This window comes from Sorex araneus, chromosome 1 (assembly GCF_027595985.1).
Source record: "Sorex araneus isolate mSorAra2 chromosome 1, mSorAra2.pri, whole genome shotgun sequence".
Taxonomy (NCBI): Eukaryota; Metazoa; Chordata; class Mammalia; order Eulipotyphla; family Soricidae; genus Sorex; species Sorex araneus.
Window position 1 is genome coordinate 225,693,295 of NC_073302.1, and position 22,052 is coordinate 225,715,346.

Genomic DNA, 22,052 nt, shown 5'->3' on the forward strand with positions numbered 1-22,052 from the left:
ATAATGGAGATGGAGTAGATGATAGAGAAATGGATGAGATGATGGAGTAGGTGATGGAGATGGAGTAGGTGATGGAGAGCAGTGGCTGGAACTACAGGATTGATGGGCGCCTTCCCATTGCCTCAGCACCTTTGTCTGCACAGCATCAAGTGGGCCCTTCCCCCTAGCAGGCAACTGTAACAAATAAGTGATGGGGGAGCATGACGTGTGATAACAGGCACCTACTTGATCAGCAGTCCTTGAATGGAGAGAATAGTGAAGGTCCAAAGGAGCGGCCATTGAGCCTCGCTGAGTCAGGATCCTCACAGCTCTGCAGAGAAGTTGGGACTGACCGAGCCTGAAGAACAACTGCTGCTTCCTCTGTGTCACTCACTTTCCTCTCTGGGTTTCTGCTCCTCTGTCTCTCTCCAGGCCAGGTGGCAGTGGTGGGCATCTTGCTTTCCTGAGTCTAGACAGAGAATGTGGATTCCTTGTTAGTCTCTGGGAGTTTTCTTTGTCTTTGAGCAAACAGTCTGTGCTCCTCAGCATTCCTGTGGAGATTTCCGCAGTTTCCTGAGGATGGGACCTGCAGGATCACTGGCCCCTTCCCACCTGGGCAGGCACAGAAGGGGCCCAGAAAGGGAGCTGTTCCTCCATGGTGTCACCTCGTTGCTATCCGGTGCCACTCATGGGAAGATGGTGTCAGGAAGGACAGAGCCTCTCAGGGAAACGCAACTGTCAGTTCATGTGGAAGAAAACTGTTTGCAGTATCCAGTCTGGCACTTCAGCAACCGCTCTCGGATGAAGACTTGAGTGGGAATACCAGGACAGGACAGCCAGTGGAGTACGGAGTGCGAAGGGGCTCTCCAGACCCCTCTCTTGACTGATGATAACTGAGCAATGCTGTGACATTCTCTCACCAGGCCGAATTGGCTCTTGGTTGGAAATTGATCTTTTTGATCTTGCAAGCTGGAAGTTAATCTTTTCCCCAGAACGCAATGTTCAGAACTGTGTTCTATGCTTATAAATGCATTACTTTTTTTGAAAACAAAAACAAGAATCTTGAGTTGTTCAGGGAAAAAAAGAGCACAGCTACATGTATGTACAAACAGTTATCAAGTATGTTTATCCCAGCACTCGATGCACAAACCATGTGATCCTTCTAGAAGCTTCTCTGCAGCCTGCAGTGTTTCAGACTGAGCACAGTGATACAGGACTCTGGATGCTACTGAGTCTGCCTCAGTGTCTTTGTTCCAGTGACCCTCAGAGCCCCTTTTGGATTAGACCCACCCATCTGAGAAACCATTTTGATTGTTTTAGCTCTGAATGCTAGAGCAGAGGCAGCACAAGTCCCAGCATTTCTAATGTTGGTTGCAGAGTTTTGGCGATGTCACTTATGGCATGAGGGGTAGGGCATCAGTTGCAGGACTTCTGTGACATCACTTCTGGCATTGGTTGCAGATCTTCATTGATGTCACTTACGGCGTCAGCTGTAATTCTTCTGTGACGTCACTTATGACATTGACTGCAGGTCTTAGGTTGCCCTCAGCATGGAGCTTGGTGCGTACTGTGTAGCCTGGCTAACCAGTAGCTGGAGGTAGACAGGGTTGAAGTTCAAGGAGTCACAACATAAGCCATCTTCTGACCCAGTGTCTCAGGGCCCATTCCCCTTCAAGGTTTTCAGTGGAGAGAACCAGAAGCTGTGGCTTTGGGGAGCAGTGGGGTCATGGCAGGGAAGGACAGTGTTGAGGATCATGTCCACTCTCTAGACACCGTCCTCCTCTTGGCTGACCCACCTGACTCCTGACTTCAGAGACAAAAGATTTTCCTGCCTTGTGTGTAAGGTCTGCCTGTGCAAATGCGCATTTTCTCCACCCCCGATGCCCACAGGATTGACAGAGCAAACATCCAGCTCCATTGAGAAACCCCATTCTCACCGCAGGAATGCGGTCTAGCCCAGTAACCCAGATACGGCAAGCCAGGACAGCCCTACGCTTGGACAGAGTTGACACCGTTCCCCAAGAGGCGATGGCCTGATGTCATCCACGCTGATGTCTTCAGAGTCTCCATTTTCAAACACATCCTGACTGGACGTTTAACAGAGTCAGTCCCCCCTCTGCGAGCCAGCGCCTTAGTGTTCAGAAAGACACTCTGGGGTGCGGGACCCCTGGCGAGCACCTTCTCCCCTGTTGCAGTGTGTGCATGGGAATGGGAGGGAAGGAGAGAGAGGGTGTGTCACATAGAGAACTGGGGAGTAGGGAAAGGAACTTCCCTGTCAGAACCACAGCCTAGAGTCCAGTGAGTTTTCCCCTGGAAGTATTGTAGATGAGGGTCCAGTTCAATTTTCTCTCTAGTCTGAACTACATATAGTCTGGGTAATTTATATATGTGTGTGTGTGTGTGTGCATGTGTAAGTATGTAATTTCAGACTGTGGAGAAATGGATTTCCCATAGGTAGCCCTTTAAAATGCAACGTGTTTATAACAGGAGGTTCTAGAAATTTTAGAAATTCTGTCTTCCGGTTAGAATATTATTTTCAGGAGGGCTCTGGAAAATATACCGTAGCACTGTAGCACTGTTGTCCCATTGTTTATCGATTTGCTCGAGCGAGCACCAGTAACGTCTCCATTGTGAGACTTGTTGTTACTGTTTTTGGCATATTGAATATGCCATGGGTAGCTTGCTAGGCTCTGCCATGCAGGTGGGATACTCTTGGTAGCTTGCCGGGCTCTCCGAGAGGGACAAAGGCATCGAACCTGGGTCGGCCACGTGCAAGGCAAATGCCCTACCCTCTGTGCTACCGCTCTGGCCCGGAAAATATACTAGAATGAATAAAGCAAGTAAAGGAAGAGAGAGAGAGAATAAAATGCGGAGTCTCAGCTAATGAAGCCATCCTTAAGATCTTTCTTCCTATTAAACTTCAGTTAACTCGATTTCAGGTTGTCTCAAATAAAATTCTATATAATTTCAATAAAGCAAAACTATTAACCGATGTTAGTTTTAATATTTATCCAAATTTATTTTAGCCACACATTTGAGGGGTTTTTTTGGTTTGCAAGACCACACATTTAAGGCAAGTTATCTACCACTGAGTAACGCCCCAGCCCACATCTGTAAATTTTTTAATATCCATTTGACTTAATGATAGATAAGTAATTTATGTATTCATTTTACAGACACATAATCTATAAATGTGTTAGTTTAATTTGACTATTTGGCATGATTTCTCTCAACCTACATGTGATACATTTATCCTTAATTCACGGATAAGTATTTTGCAAAGGGAAAGGAGAGCATACAGGGGCTAAGGTGCTTGTCCTGCAGGTAGCTAACCCTAGTTCCGCTTGTCCTGCAGGTAGCTAACCCTGATTCTGCCCTGGCACTGAATATGGTCCCCTGGCTGCCACAGAAACACTTTCTGAGTAATCCCGTTTTTAATCCTTCTCTCTCATCTCCCACTGTGCTTCTCATTGGTTGCTCTGGCCTGAAGCCATCTGTCCGGGGAGCCTGGGAATCCTTCACCACAATACAGAAAGAGATTGGGGGTGGGGGGGAGAATCTGAGAGCAGATGCAGACGTACACAAAAGCACTACCGCATGGGAAAGGATCATGGGAAGTAATTCCACATGGCTAGACTGAAGGGGATTGTGTGCTAGCCTGAGGAGATCTGTAGTCTCGAGTTCTTTCAGCAACCTGGGACATTAGACGCAACGACAACCTTTGCAGTCTGATAAGGATATTGTGGGGAAGTCTGACAGGCAGGAGACTTGTCAGAAAATTCTTGCAGCTGTGTATGTAGACAGCCCTTTCATTTTTTTATTTAGGTTTGGGGGCCACACCTGGTGTGCTCAGTGTGTATTCCTGGCTCTTTGTGCTTAGGGTTCTCTTCTGGTGGGGCTCTGGGGACCCTATGCTGTGATTGGACCTGAGGCAGCTGCATGTAAGATAGGTGTCTTACTCCTGTACCATCTCTCTGGCTCTCAAAAGCACTTTTTTAAGTGGTAGAAGTAAGGCGATGGTGGTACATAATGAGCAGGTATTGCAGGGATGCGCTGTAGAAAGAAGCTTGGGGGATCAATGAGATCTACAAGAAGTTGTGATATATCTATATGTATATATCTCTCTACATATATATCTCACAACTTATATATATATATACACACACACACATAAACACACATGCACACATACACAATGGAATACTATGCAACTCTGAGAAAGAATATAAACATGCAACTTGCAGTAACATGAATGTGACTAGAAGGTGTCATGCTGAGGGAGGCAGTCGGACAGAAAGGGATATAGGAAGATCTCATGCATGGGACATCAGGGGAGCAACAGAGAGCCAAAGGCAACACAACTGAGTTGGGGGGATTGAGAGGCAGGAGTACTGGGGGCCTTGGGGGTGTTAGGATTAGGTGTATGAGAAACCATTATTAATGGTAGTGTAAATCACAGAATATCAATCAATTAAAAAAATTTTAAAAAGCCAATGAGAACTGGTGAGAAAAAGAGACAACTAGAGGATAGCCATCAGTCCTCCTTCGGACCAGAAGGGGGCAGTGCTGGGCCAAGTCACAACATTGAGCTAGCTACAGTCACTCTATGCCAGTAGGGGACAGTGCTGGGCCAATTCAGTGTTCATCTGCAGTCACTTGGTGCTTGTGTTTCTCCGACCCACGGGACCCTGTGGCCTCATCTTAACAATTAGGCTTAGATGTTCCCCAGAGCTCTGCAGTGTTGGGGGTCAGGGAGCAATACTTGGGCTCAGTTCACTTTTAAGATGTTTTTTCCTGTTTTGTCTGTCACTTAGTAGGAAGATATTTTAACAGTCATCTTGTTTGTGTATTTAACTTGGTATTTAACTTGGTATATCTTCTCAATCAAGTACCAATTCTTAGTTTAAAAATTGTCCCGTGAGAGATGTTTTCAGAGCATTTTAATTACAACTGAAAGGAAATCTATTCAAATTCATTTACCCCAGACTCTCACTTGTAGATAATAGATTTCACAATATCCCCTCCTAAAATTCTTCCTTCTAATTCTGTTCATGAATATGTCAGGCTGAGCTCATACGATTTACAAGACTTGGCACAAAACCACTGATTGAATTGCTCCCCTTGTTAATAGAGGTCAAAGTCCTAGTTCTAAATAATACAACATGGTATGCCACTCAGAAATTCCAGGAGAAGCTTTTCTTGATTTTCAGTTTTCTTCCAAGCAGTTGACAACAATCACATTATTCAGCTGCTCAAATGAAATGGAACCTCCTTGAAAATCCCGCCTCTCAGGGGTGCATACAAAAGGAGCCTAAAGATTTTGGAGAGTAGAAGCATGAGACACCTTCTGTTTACATAAGGGTCTCTGTTTTTTTCAAAAGCATGTTGCCCCAATTTGAAAATAGATTTTCTCTGTGTTTAACTAGATCTCTACTATAACTTAAAACAAGTTGGAATAAATACTTAAAATATTCCAGAATTGTGTGTGTGGGGGGGTGGATCTAAGAATTTTCACATTAAAAACACATGGTGATACAGAATGATGAATCACTATGTTGGGATAGATATTGACAAAACAGAATAATGGCTACAACTTCACATCAGTATATTCTAAATAATCAAAGTGTATGGATACCATTAAGCTTCTTCTTAGGGGCCTTGTAGTCTCGTTCTGAAGGAAACCATCCCAGTGGGTTCTGCTGAAGCAACTTACAAGACGCCTATACCCCACAAGGGGGGTCCCAGTATTCACAAATAACATGACCCCTGTAGCTAAGTCTCACCATGTTAGCTTAAGGGAGTCCTGACACTTGAATCCAACAAGTCCACCTTTATTCTGGTCACTGCATTACCCTGAGCCATCCTGTTCTACTTCCTGCTGGGTTACTAGTGTGACCAGAATGTTCCTGGTCTTAACCCCTGAGCTCCTGAAAGCCCCTGTGCTACCCATGTTCTACTTGCTGTCGGGTTACTAGTGTGAACATCATGTTCCTGGTTTGTGCCCCTGAGAGCCCCTGTGGCTGACCTGGTGATGGGTGGGAGAGCATCACCTGCAAGGCCTCACTCACTGCCTCCCCATCAGGCAAGGCTCCCGCCTCTCCCCTGCACATGCCCACTTCCCTTTCAGATGAACCATCACATCATCGCTGTCTGAATCCTCAGGGGGCACAGATCTCTGGGCTCAGATGATTCGGTGTTAAATCAGATCCTCCCACTCCTCAATCCTCAGGCCACTGGCCAGCTTCCCTTCCACTGTCTCACATCCCAGGGTGCTTTCTAGCTGTGATGCCCGGAGCCCACGCCAGCCATGGCAAGAGCCTTTGCACTACATGACCCACAACTGGCTCCGCTGTATGGGGAAAACGACTTCAAGACTCGGAGAATCTGAGACTGATAATCCCATGTCCCTCCCAGAGCAGGCGAGGCTGGATGGACATTTTGGGGTCACTGACGGTAGAGTTGCCACCCAGCCTCAGCCTGGGGGACTCCATATTCTTTCTTCATTGGGGGATTAAAATGCAGGGGCCAGGAAGCTAGCTCCAAGGGCCAGAGCACCCAAGTGCTGTATGTCTAGTCCTGGTGGCCCACACTGCTGGCAAGGTCCCCCCAACAAAAGGATTTTAACTGCATAGGGTTTGTGGAGACCCCATTAGTCCACAGGCAAGTTGGGTTTGTTGGTTGTTTTTTTGTGTGGTGCTGCGCTGCAACCCAGAACCTTACCCAGACAAGCCCCAAGCTCCATGCTGAGCCGCACCCCCACTGCACTGCAGTCCTGGAGGGATGATGTCCAGCCAGGAGGCCCCAGAGGCAGGGGTCTCTGTCTCCTCCTCAGAAATTCCTCCTCTCTGGACATGATATTGAGGTACATACGAAAGGAACCTAGAGATTTGGGAGAATAGAAGGAAGAGCCCCTCTGTGAACTCAACATTTCTTTCAAGAGGGATGAGTCCAATCAGGACTTAACCTCAAATTCTCTGTCACTCTGTCCTCTGTTTATACTGTTGCTTTCCTAGTAATGACCTTGACAGGTATCTTGCCTATTTCTCAGACTTAGATCAGGGTCGTGTCACAGAGCACTGAAGCTGGGGTCTGCTCAGAGCTGTCACTGTGCATTCTTTGTGCATTCGTTTGAAGCAGCCAAAATGGAATGTAGCTTTTAGCTGGGGACAACTACAGCAGTTTCCCAAGAAGCACTCAGCCTGACCGTGCCACTTGGTTGTCCTAAGAATCATGTACAGTAACTCTGTTGAGCCTGTAGGTTTGCATCCGTGCCTCCTTTGTGGAGAGCTGTACTGAAAAGCAGGATCTCATGGGGGTCTGTGAGGTAGCTTAAAGGACATGGGGCGTGCTTTCCTTTCGGCGCTCACAACCTGAACACCAAATAGACCCCAAAGCACTGAGCTGGATTAACCCCTGAGCACTCAAGTAGCACCACCAGTTTTGGCCCCTAAACAAAACAAATAAGCAGTCAGCATTGGGGGCTACATGTGGACACGTGGAAGAAGCTAAATAAATTTTTGTGGTAATCATCTTCCTTCCTTCCTTCCTTCCTTCCTTCCTTCCTTCCTTCCTTCCTTCCTTCCTTCCTTCCTCCGTCCCTCCCTCCCTCCCTCCCTCCCTCTCACCATATTTCCCTTTCTTCCATTTACCTTTCGTCCCTCCCTAGTCACTCATTGAGCACAAGGGTCTAAGCCCATTCTAGAAGACTGAGCAGACTGTGAGCAGGCCCATAAGGGATTCTGACTTGGGAAAAGAGTGTGAACAGAAGTTGGGGAGCCCCAAGGCTTGTGAGAGGGAGGAGAGGGACAGTATTTGGTCTAATTCAATGTGTCTGGATTCCTGGTCCTTCAGTATCACCCTCCCTTGCCCCCTGTTATCCTGCTGGCAGAAGAGTGACAGCACTCCCCCTCCTACTCTTGTGTATTGGCAACACATTGGTTGTAGCTCTCTCTTTTGGGGTGCTCTGTGGTGCTCAGGGCTTACTCCTGGCTTTTTGCTCGGGGATCACTTCTCCTGGGGCTCAGTGAGGCAGACTGGGGAAGGGGAGAGAGAGAGGCATTGAACCCGTCTGCCAGGTGCAAGGCTTGTGCTGTCACTCCTGCTCCTTTTGGGGTTCGTCATAGAGAACAAGCAGCTGAATGCTTGTTCCCTATCACACCAGACCTCCTGAAGCTAGCTGACTTTCACGTGGGCTGACATTTCATAGCCACACATTTCGAATGGCTTTTTCGAATAGCAGCGTTTCATAATTAAGATCTTCCCTTTCACATAACAAAAGAAGATGGTCTTGAGTGGATATCGGGGCTTATTTTTTTTTCCATTCCTACTGCTTATCAAAAGTGTTTGCTTAAACAAGCTCAGCGAATTCAAGAGATTACGACCCTGTTTGAATGCGTCACCCAGAATCATCTTTTTTTCTTTACTGAATGTATGTCCATATATTCCTTCAATGTAAAATAATTGACGGAGAGAAAGTTCCATTTTGCTGTAACTTAGAATAGTTTTGACTTGCTGGCTCTGGCCTGGACCATGCCTGTATTAATGTGGGGGTTAGCAGGGGGTTGTCGACCAGTAGCCCGGCTCCTTCCCCTCTGTCCCATCTCTACAAGGGATGCTCACCGCCACTTGTGTTTTGCGTTGCAGGCGCTGCCCCGCGCCGAGGAGCCGGAGCCGGATGCGCGCAGCAGCTGGCGTGCGAGCCAGGCGGCCGCGCCCCCAAAGGCCGAGGACAGCGAGGACGGCGAGAGCAGCTGGGGGCCGGCGCCGGACGCGCCCGCGAGCCCAGAGAGTATGAGTGCGGCCCCGCAGGGCGGCGGAGGGCGGGCTGCGGCGGGGCCCGGCCCGGGGCCCGCCCCGACGTGTGAGAACGGAGGCTGCGGCGCGGCGGACGCCCGGGAAGCGCGGCCCAGCGCGGCCAAGCTGCTGCGCCTGTTGTCGGGGGGCCGCCCGCGGCTGCCGGGCGCAGAGAGGCCCCGCTCCGTGGTGCTGGTGCGCAGCGCGTCCACCTGGACGGCGCTCGCGTCCCTCCGCAAGGCGGGCTCGTTCAAGCGGCTCAAGGCGTCCGTGCTGCAGGGCATCCAGAGCCGGGGCGAGGGCGCGCGCGGGGCGCGGGACGGCACTGCGGCGCCGGGGCCGCCGCCGCCCGTCCCCAACGGCGCGCCCCGCGCCTGCCCGCCAGCCCGGGGCCCCTCGCCCGCGCTCACGGGCGCGTCGGACGGCTCGGACCCGGAGGAGGCGGCCGACGACGCCTTCCAGCGCAGCACGCACCGCTCCCGCAGCCTGCGCCGCGCCTACGGCCTGGGCCGCATCCGCCTGCTGGACGCCGACGCGCCGCCGCCCCGCGCCCCGGACCCGGCCCCCTCCAGCCGCCGGAGCCGGAGCTCCGACGGCGCGCGCTCCCCGGCGCAGAGCTCCTGCAAGCGCAAGTTCGCCGCCAGCCTGGCCGAACTCAAGGCCGCGCGGGACCCGCCGGTCCCCCGGAGGACGCTGAGCAGCTCGTCGGCCGACTCTGAGCGCTCGGGGGGCTCGGAGAGAAGCACCAAGCGCTGGAAGAGCCCGGCGCGCGTCCTGAGGCTGGTGAGCGGCGCGGCCGAGGGCGCCTGGCGGAGGGAGGCGGCCCGGGAGCCCCCGCCGAAGCCCCGGCCCCGCAGCGCGCTGCACGACGATTATTCCCGGCGCGCGTCGGCGGGCAGCGAGCAGGCGCGCAGGGGCCGTTCGGCGTCCCTGCACAGCGTGTACGCAGCCGTGGACTTCGGGTCTATGCCCGTGGTGGACGTGGACACGGCGGTGTTCCCCCTCGAGCCCACACTCCCCACGGCATCCGGACCGGGAGCCGGTGGGGCCGCGTCCAGCTCGGCTGCGGGGGAAGATGCCCAGAAACCCGGCCGCCCGGCTCCGGGGGACCCTGAGCACCTGGTCTCCCCGTCCAGGCCCGCCACGCCCAAGCCCCGCAGTCCGCAGAGCCCGTGTGCTGGGAGTCCCTGCAGTGTCAGCTCGCGGTCCCTGAGCGCTGTGGCTGGTGAAGACGGAGCCCAGGGGCCCGCACCCCTCCGGGATCCTGCATCCAGCAGGAGCGACGACGGCGTTCTGGACAGTGCGGGCAGCCACGCCCCATCGAGCCCCAGGGCGGAAGGGAGAGAAGAGGTAAGGACTGGGCCTTGTGGGGGAGCGCTGCTGGTGGGGGATCTGCCTCAGCGCTGCCCTGCCCTGCTCATCCGAGTCTCCTGCCCATCTCCTGGAGAAGGAGCAGGGCCCGTCAAGCGCCTGGAACTCAGCGAGATGTTATTGACCCCCTGTACCTGGAGAGTGTGTGGCGGCCGTGAAACCCTATGCAGTGAAACTAACATCCACCACTGACCCCAGCGTGGATGTTAGTGGCAGTGCCCTTTCCCCGCCCTTTCAGTATTTGAGTCACACCCTCTGGTGCTCAGGGCTTACTACTGACTGCTCTCAGATAGCTCCTGGCGGTGCTGGGCATCAAACCGGGAGCCAGCAGCGGGCAAGGCAAGAGCCCTACCCTCTGACCGATTTCTCAGAGCTTTCCTTTTTCCTCCCGCCCCGCCCCGCCCCGCCCCCACCCCCAATTCCAGTGAGGTGTCTCTCCTTAAAGAACTGTTCCTTTCCTGTAATGGCGCAGTTTGGTTTCTGCCACCTCCTGCTTTAAAGAAACTTCTCGGAGCGTTCTGTGTTTATTGTGGAACTGAAACCTCTCCTGCTTCTGTAACTGGTAGCTGTCGCAGCTTCAAGAACAGGGTTCTTTTCCTGCCAGTCAGGCATCTCATTCACTTGCCTTCTCTGCATGATCTTCCCTTTATAAATGCATTCAGCGGCACCCCCTACAGGGCTGAGAGAGGAGGAAGCGTGTCCACACACCTGTTGCAAATCATGCCCCCAAATACACCACAGGTATCAGTTGGCTCTCGTCTTAGAATCAGCCCTCAGCAACCCAGCCTTGCCCCTGGCCCCTGGGAGGAGCTGAGTTTTGCCTTCATGCCCAGAAGCTGGGTCTGTCTCCAAGCTGCTCTGTGCCTTTGCTACACAGGGAAGCGTAGCAAGGGAAGCCTGTGTGTCACCGTCATCCTGAAGAATCCCAGGCACCAGAGGCATAACTGCCTGACTTTGACTTTTTGGTGGAGGGAGGCCTGTGGGAAAAGCTCGGGGCTGGTCACTTTCTAGGAGTTTGTCTCTTCACCCACTTGCGTATTTCCAGAGGAGCCTTGTGGGACAATTGTAAGGACAGGACTGCTTGCCAGCCTTGGGAAAAGCTGCCAGTTCTGCAGACCGTGGTCGAATAATTGGCTGAGTCCCGAGCCAGTCTGTGCTCCTCTGGTGAGGCTGAGGTGGATTCTTATTCCTGCCACCAGCTCCACTCATGGAGGATTTGCGCAGATCTAGAAGGTTCTTGATGTTAAAGGTTAGCATGAAAATTGTGTAGATGTTGATAATCGTACAAAATTCCTTCAAAAGTACACATGTCAAATCTGCATGCATTTTCACAAAATTTCTATGTAGTCGTCAAGCTTCCTCTTGTTCTTTTATTGTTTATTTATTTATTTTTGATTTGGGTCCACATCCAGTGGTGCTCAGGGCTTATTCCTGGCTCTGTGCTTAGGGATCACTCCCGGCAGGGCTCAGGGAACCATATGGGATGCCCTAGATTGAATCCAGGTTGGCCACAATCAAGGCAAGCATCCTATCTGCTATATTGTCAGTCCGACCCCTTCTCTACTTTTCTTTCAAAGTATATATCAAAAAATGTTAAAAGTCTATGATGGTTTTGCCCAATTTTATACATTGCAATCTTCTCTGTCATCTGGGAAAGAAGTGCTTGTAAAATATAAAATGAAATATTCCCTTTATTTTGACATTTAGGGAGGAAAACAATCTGAAATGAAATGAAAACATGAAGAATTGCAATAATTTTAACCATTAATGGGTTCAAAAAACTTTTGTTTAGTGGCTCATTACACAAAAAGAAAGTTGTTTTTACTCTGTTAATGTACAGTATATCATTTTTATTTGCTTTTTTGGTAATTCTACCATTCATTGTAATTACATTTAAAACTGGCTTAATCTGGGGCTGGAGCGATAGTACAGCAGGTAGAGTGTTTGCCTTGCACGCAGCCAATCTGGGTTCGATTCCCAGCATCCCATATGGTCCCCTGATTACCACCAGGAGTAATTCCTGAGTGCAAAGCTAGGAATTACCCCCGTGTATCGTCAGGTGTGACCCAAAAAGCCAAAAAAAAAAACAACCTAGCTTAATCTATGGTTATTGTTGAGTATAAAAGTTAATTGTTCAGTCTCTAGTCTACTTTCAGCACGCATCTCCTCCCCGAGCAGGATCTCCAATCACATTTTACTTGGTTTTCCCTTCTCTATTTGGGATGACTTTCCACCAACATGTGAGACCCGCTTCCAAGCTATGGAGCCAACCTCCTGGCATTATATACTACTATTCTTGGGTGTAAGTCTCCTACTCTGTTGCAATCTTTCTATGCCTGTCCCTCTCTTTCTGGCTCATTTCACTTAGCATGATACTTTCTATGTTGACCCACTTATATGCAAAGTTCATGACTTCATCTTTTCTAACAGCTGCATAGTATTTGTATAGATGTACCAAAGTTTCTTTAACCAGTCACCTGTTCTCGAGCACTCGGATTTTATCCAGATTCTGGCTATTGTAAACAGTGCCGCGATGAACATATAAGTGCAGATGTCATTTCGACTATACTTTTTTGTTTCTCCAGGATATATTCCCAGAAATGGTATTTCTGGATCAAATGGAATCTTAATTTCTAATTTTTTGAGAATTCATTTTGTTTTCCAAAGAGGCTGGACCAGTCGGCATTCCCACCAGCATAAGTTAGGGCAGACAAAGTTTCAAATTTCTGAATGCGGCTGCTTTAGTTCTAATAAAAAAAAATAAAACTGTAAAAATAAATAAATAAATAAATAAAAGTTGATTGTTAACTTTCAGGCTCAGCTATAAGTTGTTTTATTGAATAAAATAATTTTATTCAATAAAATTAAAAGCTATAGAAGATGGGATTTAAAATAAATATGACACAATTTCTAGTAAAGGAAAATTTTTTTAGAGCATGTATTTACAATGGACTACTCTAAATGTGACAAAATAGTCTTTTAAAATTGTCAGCAGTTTAACAAGAATTTGTGTGGCTTTAATAATCTTTGGGAATATCAGAATGTTCAGAAAGTCAACTGATGAATGTCACAGTCCTGCCCCCTAGTGGCAAGCGTGGTTCTAAGACCAGTGGTCTTAGAATAACAAGAATCCTGACAGACACTTGGTCAACATTATCACACCATGGGGCTGGAGAGAAGTACAGCAAATAAGACATTTGCCTATCCCGCTGCCAACTCAGGTTCAATTCCCGGCATCCTATATGGTCCCCTGAACCTGCCAGGAGTGATTCCTGAGTGCAGAGCCAGAAGCAAGTAAGCCCTGTGCGCCAGTTGGATATGGCCCCCGCCCCCGCCCACCCAATGCAGTTTAACTTTCCTGCTGTTGAGAGCCCTAACTGTTCCCTTGAGAAGTGTTGTTGCTCCTTTTGGGGGGACGGAGGCCTCAGGGAGAGGCCTGTGTGAGGCACGTACAGACTCAGTGGGCTGGGATAGTGCGATTTCTGCTCTATAGGAAACTCTTTCATTTCTTTCCTTATGGACTTATATGTATTTGGGGTCATATCGAGCACCACTCAGCTACTTCTGGTGTGTTGCTTTCAGTTCATGTCTGGTGGAACTTGGGACCGTGCGGTGACACAGGGCCCCCATCTGCCATGCCTGCCCTCCAGCCCTTTGAGCATCTCCAGGGCCTCAATGAGGATCTTTTAAGTGAGAAACCATGTGACTCCTCTACAGGATGTTTTGTGAATATTAATCTTTTGGTAAATGTTTGCAATTGATTTGTGTCTTAGCTCTGCTACTGAAAGTTGGGTACTATTGGGATTATTGTTGAACTTGTCTTGTTTCAGTCTTCTCAAGAGTGCCAGGTAGAGTTGTTGGATTTGCCCCAGACTGGTAAGAGTTGAAGTGAGGTATATCAGACACCTAGCCAGAATTAACACTGGTTCTTCCACCTTGTGACTGGTGATTTATTTTATCCTACATGCACGTAACCTGATTTCTTAAGATTTTGGCTGCTAGTTAACATTTCTTTTTCTTTTTCTTTTCCTTCAAACTAGTTTTGATATGCCATTGTCATAGTCTTAGATAAAACTGAACTTTTCAAATAATTAGTTTGGCTTTGTGTTAAGAGATAAATGCGTGAGAGTGATTCTGATAAAACTAAGTATTTCTATGTTCACTCAATCATGAATCAAATTTATTGCTACCAGATAAAACACTTAAGTATTTTATCTGTAAGGCAGCATTCCTCAAACTTTCACACCTGTCTGCATACTCAGCGGCCAGCACTGTTGGCATACTTATCCACAGGTTTGCATTATTACCCACTGTGGTAGGTCATTGGTTTTCAACCTCTCTAACCCTAGACCAGCAGTCATCTGGGGACCAGTGGTTGAACACCTTTACTCTAAGGTTTAGTGGATGATATCAAGGAGATGATGAGTAAATTAAAGTTAGCTAAGTTACAGAGGATTTGTGCAGAATGTACTGAGTTCCGTAAAAGAAGATGTTTTGTGAATATTAATCTTTTGGTAACCTGTAATGCTGGGGGGGGTGGGGGGGGTTTCTGAGGAATTGCTATTCTTATGCCTGAACCATGGTGTAAGGTGACCACATTTTTACAGTGGGCAGTGCTCAGGGCTTATTCCTGGCTCTGCGCTCAGGGCATTCCTGGTCGGATTCAGGAGACCCTATGGAGTTCTGGGGATTGAATCTGGGTCAGCCGCTATACTGTCACTCCAGCCATGAGTATTAACCAATTTAAGTAGAAGAAAGGCGAAGTGGCTACAGAGGGTTATGGAGAGGAAGGTGGGACACTTCGGTGACCAGACAGCCTTAGACTAGCTCTCAAGAATGGGAGTGACATCGTGAGGTTTGGTAAAGGGGGAATCCAGATCATGGGATTCCAGGGCAGGCGTCCCCATGTTACTGACGAAACATAGGGAGCCAGGGATTTTTCTGAATAGAGAAAAGGCAACCCCCAGAGCTGCATGTTTCAGAACTGCATTGATGCAGCACATCGGAAGTAAGAGAATTAGAAAGTTGCCAGAAAGAAAACAATGAGTTTATTACCCTAGGGAACCTAGAGGCAAGAAGGCTCTGAAGTATGGACATGGAAATGGAATGTGTCAGGAAGAAAGAGGAGTGAACAAGCAGCAAGGGTAAACAGCAGCATGCTTAGTCATTCCACACAGTTTTCTCACCTACCTGATACTCCAGGTAGAGGAGAAAGGAAGGGCCGTTGTCCAGCCCTCATCCCCAAGCGATCTGTATTCTTTCAGGTTTACGGTATGATTGGTTGATTCAGCTGTCTGCAAATAGTGATGATGATGCAGAGTGACAGATGTCTCATGAGAAGTGTACAAAGTACCCGTGAGTACAAAATTATTAACTCTGGTGCGAGGAACGTCTTTAGAGACAGGTAGTGGCTGGGACTCTTAGGAAGACCGGGACTCTTAGGAAGACCATGGTGAGGGTGCAGAGGCTTGAAAGGGGAGCCTGGAGAGCAGAGGCTAAGCTGAGCTGTTCTCTCAAGTCTTCCGTTGGCGCTCCTCTGCAGAGGGCGCCTCAAGGAGGTGGTGAGAGCGGCTGCCCAGCTTGGCTCACAGGGTCACCGTGTGACTGAATGAAGCAACGCCAGATGTGAGCTCTGCATGCTTGTGTCCACACAGTGACTAATACCCCATGCTCAGGGAACTGCAGCTTGCTCACACCGACTTTTGTACAGGCTGGTTGGGTGGAGAAGTGAGAGATAAGATTGGCGGATTGGTCTGTAGGTAATTAGGAAGGGCCTTGTTTGCCCCTTTGGAGTTTGGACTTTCCCCCAGCACATCCCCCAGCAAAGTCAGAGAAATGTTTAAGCAGGGAGCCAGGGAGGAGGCCCAGCACCGTGTGCAGATAGTGGGGCCTGGTGGGTGCGTGTCTCTAGTGGTCTTGTCCGCAGGTGGTGTGATAATTTTCTGAGGCCACAGAAATGGGGTTGGGGCATGGATTCCGCTGTGATTTCCCTGTTAGCATTTTCAATTAGTGCTGGACTGTTTGGGGGATGAGAGAAGTCAGAGATGTCAGCTGATTGGGAGGATACATATGTGTGGGGACCAATGGTGAGACACTACAAAACAGATTGGAACTGAATGTAGCTCTTTCTGGTTTTGGTTTTTGGGACACACAGTGGTGCTCTGGGCTTACTATGCCCAGGAGTGCTCTCTGGCAGGGCTCTGTGGACCATATGGGATGTCAGGGATCCAACCTGGGTGACCACATGCAAGGCAAGTGTCTGCCCACTGTACTATTTCTATTGCATGAAAGTGCTTTATTCTCCTTGTCCTTCACTTTATTGGATCATGCCCTGGATCCCTTTGTCGGTGACTGAGAAATATTTCTGGGATTTATCCGTTTTTTTCCTCATGGATTTCTGGTTTCAAAATTGTTGGAAGGGGTTGGTGAACCACTAGGTCTCATGGAGTTAGAAGCTTGACTGAAAAATATCTGTTCTTTACAACCACAGCGTGGTTACCACAGTGTGGTGGTCCACTAGGGGCTATGATTTACAAAAGGTGTACATGATAGAGTCTCAGGCATGCAGCGTTCCAGTCCCACCCACCACCAACACCAGCTTCCCTCCATTATGTCGGTTTACCCTCCCCACCCCACCCACCTCCTTAACAGTATTGTTTTTATTTTTGGGTTAAGCCTGGAGGTGCTCAGGGCTTACTCCTGTCTCTGCACTTAGGTGGGGCTTTGGGAACCATATAAATTGCCAGAGATCGAACCTGGGTCCGCTGCCTGCAAGACAAGTGTACCATCTCTCTGGCGCCAACAGGCACATTTTTAACTTAGATTATTGTACTAAGAGCATGGGTTTACCCACAGGGGTTTCTGATTTGCCCTAGGATATTTCTAGGGTGCACCCTAGTCTCTAAAGTGGAGATTTTAGCTTGTCCTGGATTTCACTAGCAACCCAGAAACCATCTTTGCGTTTTGTTCCTTCCTCAAAGAAATAAAGAAGTGGATTTTTGTGGCACCTCATGCATAAGGTCCTGAAAACAAACGTTTTATAAAACCAGTTCATAGCCCTAGCACAATCCTAGCAGGTGACTAGATTCGCAACTGTGGAGCTTTGTGGTGGTGGTGAAGATGATGATGATGATGATGATGATGATGATGATGATGATGATGATGGCGATGATCGTGAAGATGATGATGATGATGATGGTGATGATGTTGATGCTGTTGATACTGCTGCTGTTGATGTTGATGGTGATGGTGCTAATGGTGCTGATGGTGATGGTGGTGATGGTGATGGTGATGATGATGGTGATGATGATGATGGTGATGATAATAATGATAGTGTTGCCCCTGAGATGCTGGGGGATTGTGTGATTTAATTAGTTATAGGTTCACAACATATTTTTGACAGATTTCTTAGGAACTAATTTTTTTCCCTATTTTTAAAAATTTCATTTAAACACCGTGGTTTATAAAGTTGTTCCTAATACAGTTGTTTGGGGCATTCAGTGTTCCAGCACCAATCACACCACCAGTGTGACCCTCCCTCCACCGTTGTTTCCAGTTTCCCAGGTGCTCCCAAGCATGCCCCCTTAGCAGGCACAAAATAATTTATTTTATATTGCTTATTGCAATATAAAAGCAAAGAATTATAAAAGTGGAATTATTAAGTAGAATTTTAAAAAAGGTTCAGTAAAAGAAAGTTTGTTAACATTTTATATCTCACAGTGGTGTTATTAAAGTCACTGCCTGAGGATTTACTGAACTGTTTGTTTCTAGTTGAGCTTTCTGTGATGGGATGTCAGGGATCCAACCTGGGTGACCACATGCAAGGCAAGTGTCTGCCCACTGTACTATCTCTTCTGCATGAAAGTGCTTTATTCTCCTTGTCCTTCACTTTATAAGAGCACACCCTGGATCCCTTTGTCGGGAACTGAGAAATATTTCTGGGATTTATCTGTTTTTAAACGGAACTAGTTTAAACGGAATAGTTCTCAGCACCACTATCTGCTTTTGCTTATCGAGCTCAGTGGGCTTCGATGCTACTTTCCCATCCAATTTGCTGTGCTCCAACTGGGCTGTCAGTACTGTGGAATCTGGAGGTTACCTGGGAGTTTCATCAGCTGAAGTTGTGAAGCAGTGAAGTTGGGCTGTTCATGTGGCAGCGGTGGTGGGCGGGTGTGTGTGTGGCTGCTGGGGCTTCAGCAGGGCAGGAATTTGGCTCACCCCCCTCCAAGGGCACCCCAAGTTTTTAGCCCAAAGACTAGTGTACCTGTGAGTATCAATGGATTGACTTGGCATCTCTTCCAAGATGATTGGTGAAGCTTTGGGATTTACACCGTTTACACAGTGGGGCTGTGGGATGTCGATGCGGCTGTTGGCACTTCCAGCAGGATGGGGTGGGATAGGTGGGGGCTGCTCGCCCTGACTCCAAAATGACCCCAAAGTTTTCAACCCAATAACAGTGCACTTGGGAGTCTGGGTGGCTCAGCGTATCCTCAGAGATCAGTTGTGAGGCAGTGAAGTGGGGCTGTTTGTATGGTGGCAGTGTAGGGTGTGGGTGGGGCTGCTGGGTCTTTCCTCTGTCCCCTCCCAAGGGCGCCCCAGAGTTTTCAGCCTAAAGGCCGATGTACCCATAAGTTTCATCAGCTTGACTCCCATCTCATAGGAGTTATTCTTTGGTTTGCACAGATAGTTGGGAGATAGAACACTGAGGCTGGCTCTGTGTATTGAAACTGCACATTCACACACGCTCAGTGTGTTTAAAGAGTTCTCTGGGGGCTCTGAATTATCCTCAAAGCCATTCTGAGAAATAGATGAGATTTTATAGAGAGAAGTAAATGAAGTGGCCCAAGAAAGTCTACTCAAAGTGTTTTTTGTAGTTTTGTTGAGATACTATTTGCAATAGCAAAATTCACTGATTTTAAGAAATAGTTTAGTAATTTTGGAGGGACTTAGAACCAATAACACTTTCATGGCCAAAATTCCTTCCTGTGCCCTTTGTGCTTGATTTCTGCTAATACTGAGGACTCACAGGCTACTGCTGACCTGCTATTTTTCATTCCTTTTCACCTTTTTCCTTTTTAAAAGGGGGATAATAGGAGTCACTCCTGGCATTGCTTAGGGTGCACCAGGGGTGCCAGGAATTGCACACTGGGCCGTGGATGTGTTCATCGTGTGCTCTGCCACTGGTCTCTGTCCCCAGGCCTCCGTGTGTCGTGTGTGTGTGTGTGTGTGTGTGTGTGTGTGTGTGTGTGTGTGTGTGTGTGTGTTGGGGTAGGGGGGAGGTAAGGCTGGCTTGGAATAGTTCTTTACAGTTGCGCTCATTGTTACTCCTTGCTCTGTGCTCAGAGACTCACTCCCAGCAGTGCTTGGAGGTCCACATGTGGGACTGGGTTTGACAGGGAGTCAAAGTGTCAAGTGCCTTAACTCTTGCACTGTCTCTCTGGCCTCCCAGGCTCTTAATTTGTCGCTTGTATTGGGCAGAGGGCACGCCCTGTGGGTGGCTTCTCCTGGTACAGTGCTCAGGGAGCCGTAGAATGCTAGTGATCAGACCGGGAGCTCCTGTGTGCAGAGTATGTGCCCCAGTCTTTAAGCTTCTCTGATGCCCAGTCAGTTTTTCTGTCCTTACATACACAGGTGCTTCTTTCGCAGTGGAAAGTTTCAGAAGTGTTTCTGAATGAATATTTAGTATTTACTAGGCAATGAAAGTGGGTGCTTCTAAATCACTTTCTTAAATGTAAAGCCTAGGGGGCCAGGACTAAGGCTCCGTGAGAGAGTAACTTCCCTTATGTGTGTGAGGCCCTGGGTTCTACCAGAATAAATCAAAACTAAGAAAATCTGAATACACAGATAATTCTTGAATTTGCCAGTAGTTCATTTCTTGAATAGCTTCTCTCAAGAGGAGTGCCATCAAATAAGCTTTTCCCATTAAGTAAAAGTAGGAGAAGGGGACACAATTATGTGCCTGTGTGCAGAGCAAGGGCCTGGTCCCCAGTGTGTGCAGACCTTGTCAGAATAACTGTGCGTAGCCAATACTGAGTGACATCCTGGCATCTCTGTCAGCTCTCCACACTCTGTGGGACCCTCAGGGCCTGTTGGAGCCCTTTGTCTCCCCGAACTACTGCTTTGTCCTATTTGTGGGTCACAAAGGCTTGGCTGAAGCCATCTCTGACTGCAGGGCGGAGAGAGGGGCTCTTCTGGCGGGGGATGGGAATTGTAGTTTGATGGTTTCCCCTTTTAATGATGATTTTGGTCATATAATAATAAAGTTGACATCAGTATGTTTACTTTTCTCCTATTCTGGTTTTCTGCTTTCTTTCCTTTTTGTTTTTTGTTTTGGGGACATTCCCAGCGGTGCTCAGGGCTCACTCCTAGCGGGCCTCAGGGTACCATACGGGATGCCAGGGCTTGACCCAGGACCACAGTGTACAAGAAGAGGGCCTTAATCCCTTTACTGTCTCTCTGGCCCCTAGAGTGTCTTGAGTTATACAACTAGATCTGTTTGTGGATGAAGCAGGTTTCTCTGTTCCTCTTTCTCTTCCCTTTCCTTTTCTTTTTGTTTTGGAGGCACACCCAGTGGTGCTCAAGGCTTAACCCTGGGCCTGTGTGCAGGAGTCACGGCACACTGTGGTCACAGGACCATATGCAGTGCTGGGAGTCAAGCCAGCATCAGCTCCGTGCAAGGCAAGTCCCTTAACCCCTTATGCCCTGTACTGTATTTCCACCCTCGGGCCAGTCATCTTCTTCCTCGCCTGCCAGCATTTTTGCCTATTCTGCCCTGGGCCTGCAGTAAGAAATAGAGTGCAGGGGCTGGGGAGATTATCAAGTCTGGACCCCAGCACTGCATAGTCCCTGAACTCTGATATTTAAACAAGTTCAGTTATGCAATGGGTTTCTGACATTCAGATCTGAAACATGATTATTTATTTTCGGATACTTGTCATTTTTTTAAGCAACATTAAAAGAGGAAAGAAATAATGTTGATAAAGATGATATTTTATACTTACTGAGAGAATATAAAATACGAATGCTCGAATAGAGCTATATTCTTCAACATGTGTTTCAGAGAATTTTTATAATATTTTTGGTGGAGGGGTGGGGCAAGCATATCCAGCAGTGCTCAGGGGTTACTCCTGGCTTTGCACTCATTCTCGGGGGACCTATCGGATGCTCAGGATTGAACCCAGGTTGGCCATAGGCAAGGCAAATCCTTGCCCACTGTACTATCTCTCTGCCCAGGGATGAAATATATATATATTTTTTTGCCTTTTTGGGTCACACCTGGCAATGCACAGGGGTTATTCCTGGCTCTGCACTCAGGAATTACTCCTGATGGTGCTCAGGGAACCATATGGGATGCTGGGAATTGAACCCAGGTTGGCCACGTGCAAGGCAAACGCCCTACCCACTGTGCTATTGCTCCAGCCCCCAGGGATGAAATATTTTTAAAGACAGGATCACAGTGGACATTTATTTCATAATGTGATGGTCTTAAACTGTCTCTTTACTCTTGATAAGTCCAGGCCTATAACAGCAACCTGCAGTTCTATTTCTTGTCATCACGGGTGTGAAATTCAGCATGCAATGCCATTGATTTTGAGATAATAGGATGGTCTGGGTTTTTTGTTTGTTTGTTTGTTTGTTTGTTTTTTGTTTGTATTTGGCTTGTCTATATATTTTTAATAGGTATGCCCAGAAAATAAAGTTTCTGACCAGAGAGATAGTACAGTGGGTAAGGCGTGTGGTTTGCATGTGGTGCCCGGGCTTCCTTCCTCTGCGTCCCATATCATCCCTGAGCACTGCCAGGAGTGATTTAGTGCAGAGGTAAAAGTAACACCTGAGCATTGCCAGGTATGGCTTAAAAACAAAAAAACAAAAAGAAATCCTGTGAATGATTTTGGCAAAGGCTAAGAGAA

General features: G+C 48.2%; 1 protein-coding gene across 4 annotated transcripts in view; it reads left to right on the forward strand.

The window, feature by feature from the left end:
• Window positions 1-22,052, forward strand: part of SPATA13 (spermatogenesis associated 13) — a 329,725-nt gene that overhangs the window by 243,257 nt on the left and 64,416 nt on the right. For all 4 annotated transcript variants that reach the window (XM_055136723.1, XM_055136734.1, XM_055136727.1 and 1 more), the window contains one exon: window positions 8,623-10,122. In XM_055136723.1, the coding sequence (XP_054992698.1) occupies window positions 8,623-10,122 (1,500 nt within the window). The remainder of the gene's footprint in view (window positions 1-8,622; window positions 10,123-22,052) is intronic.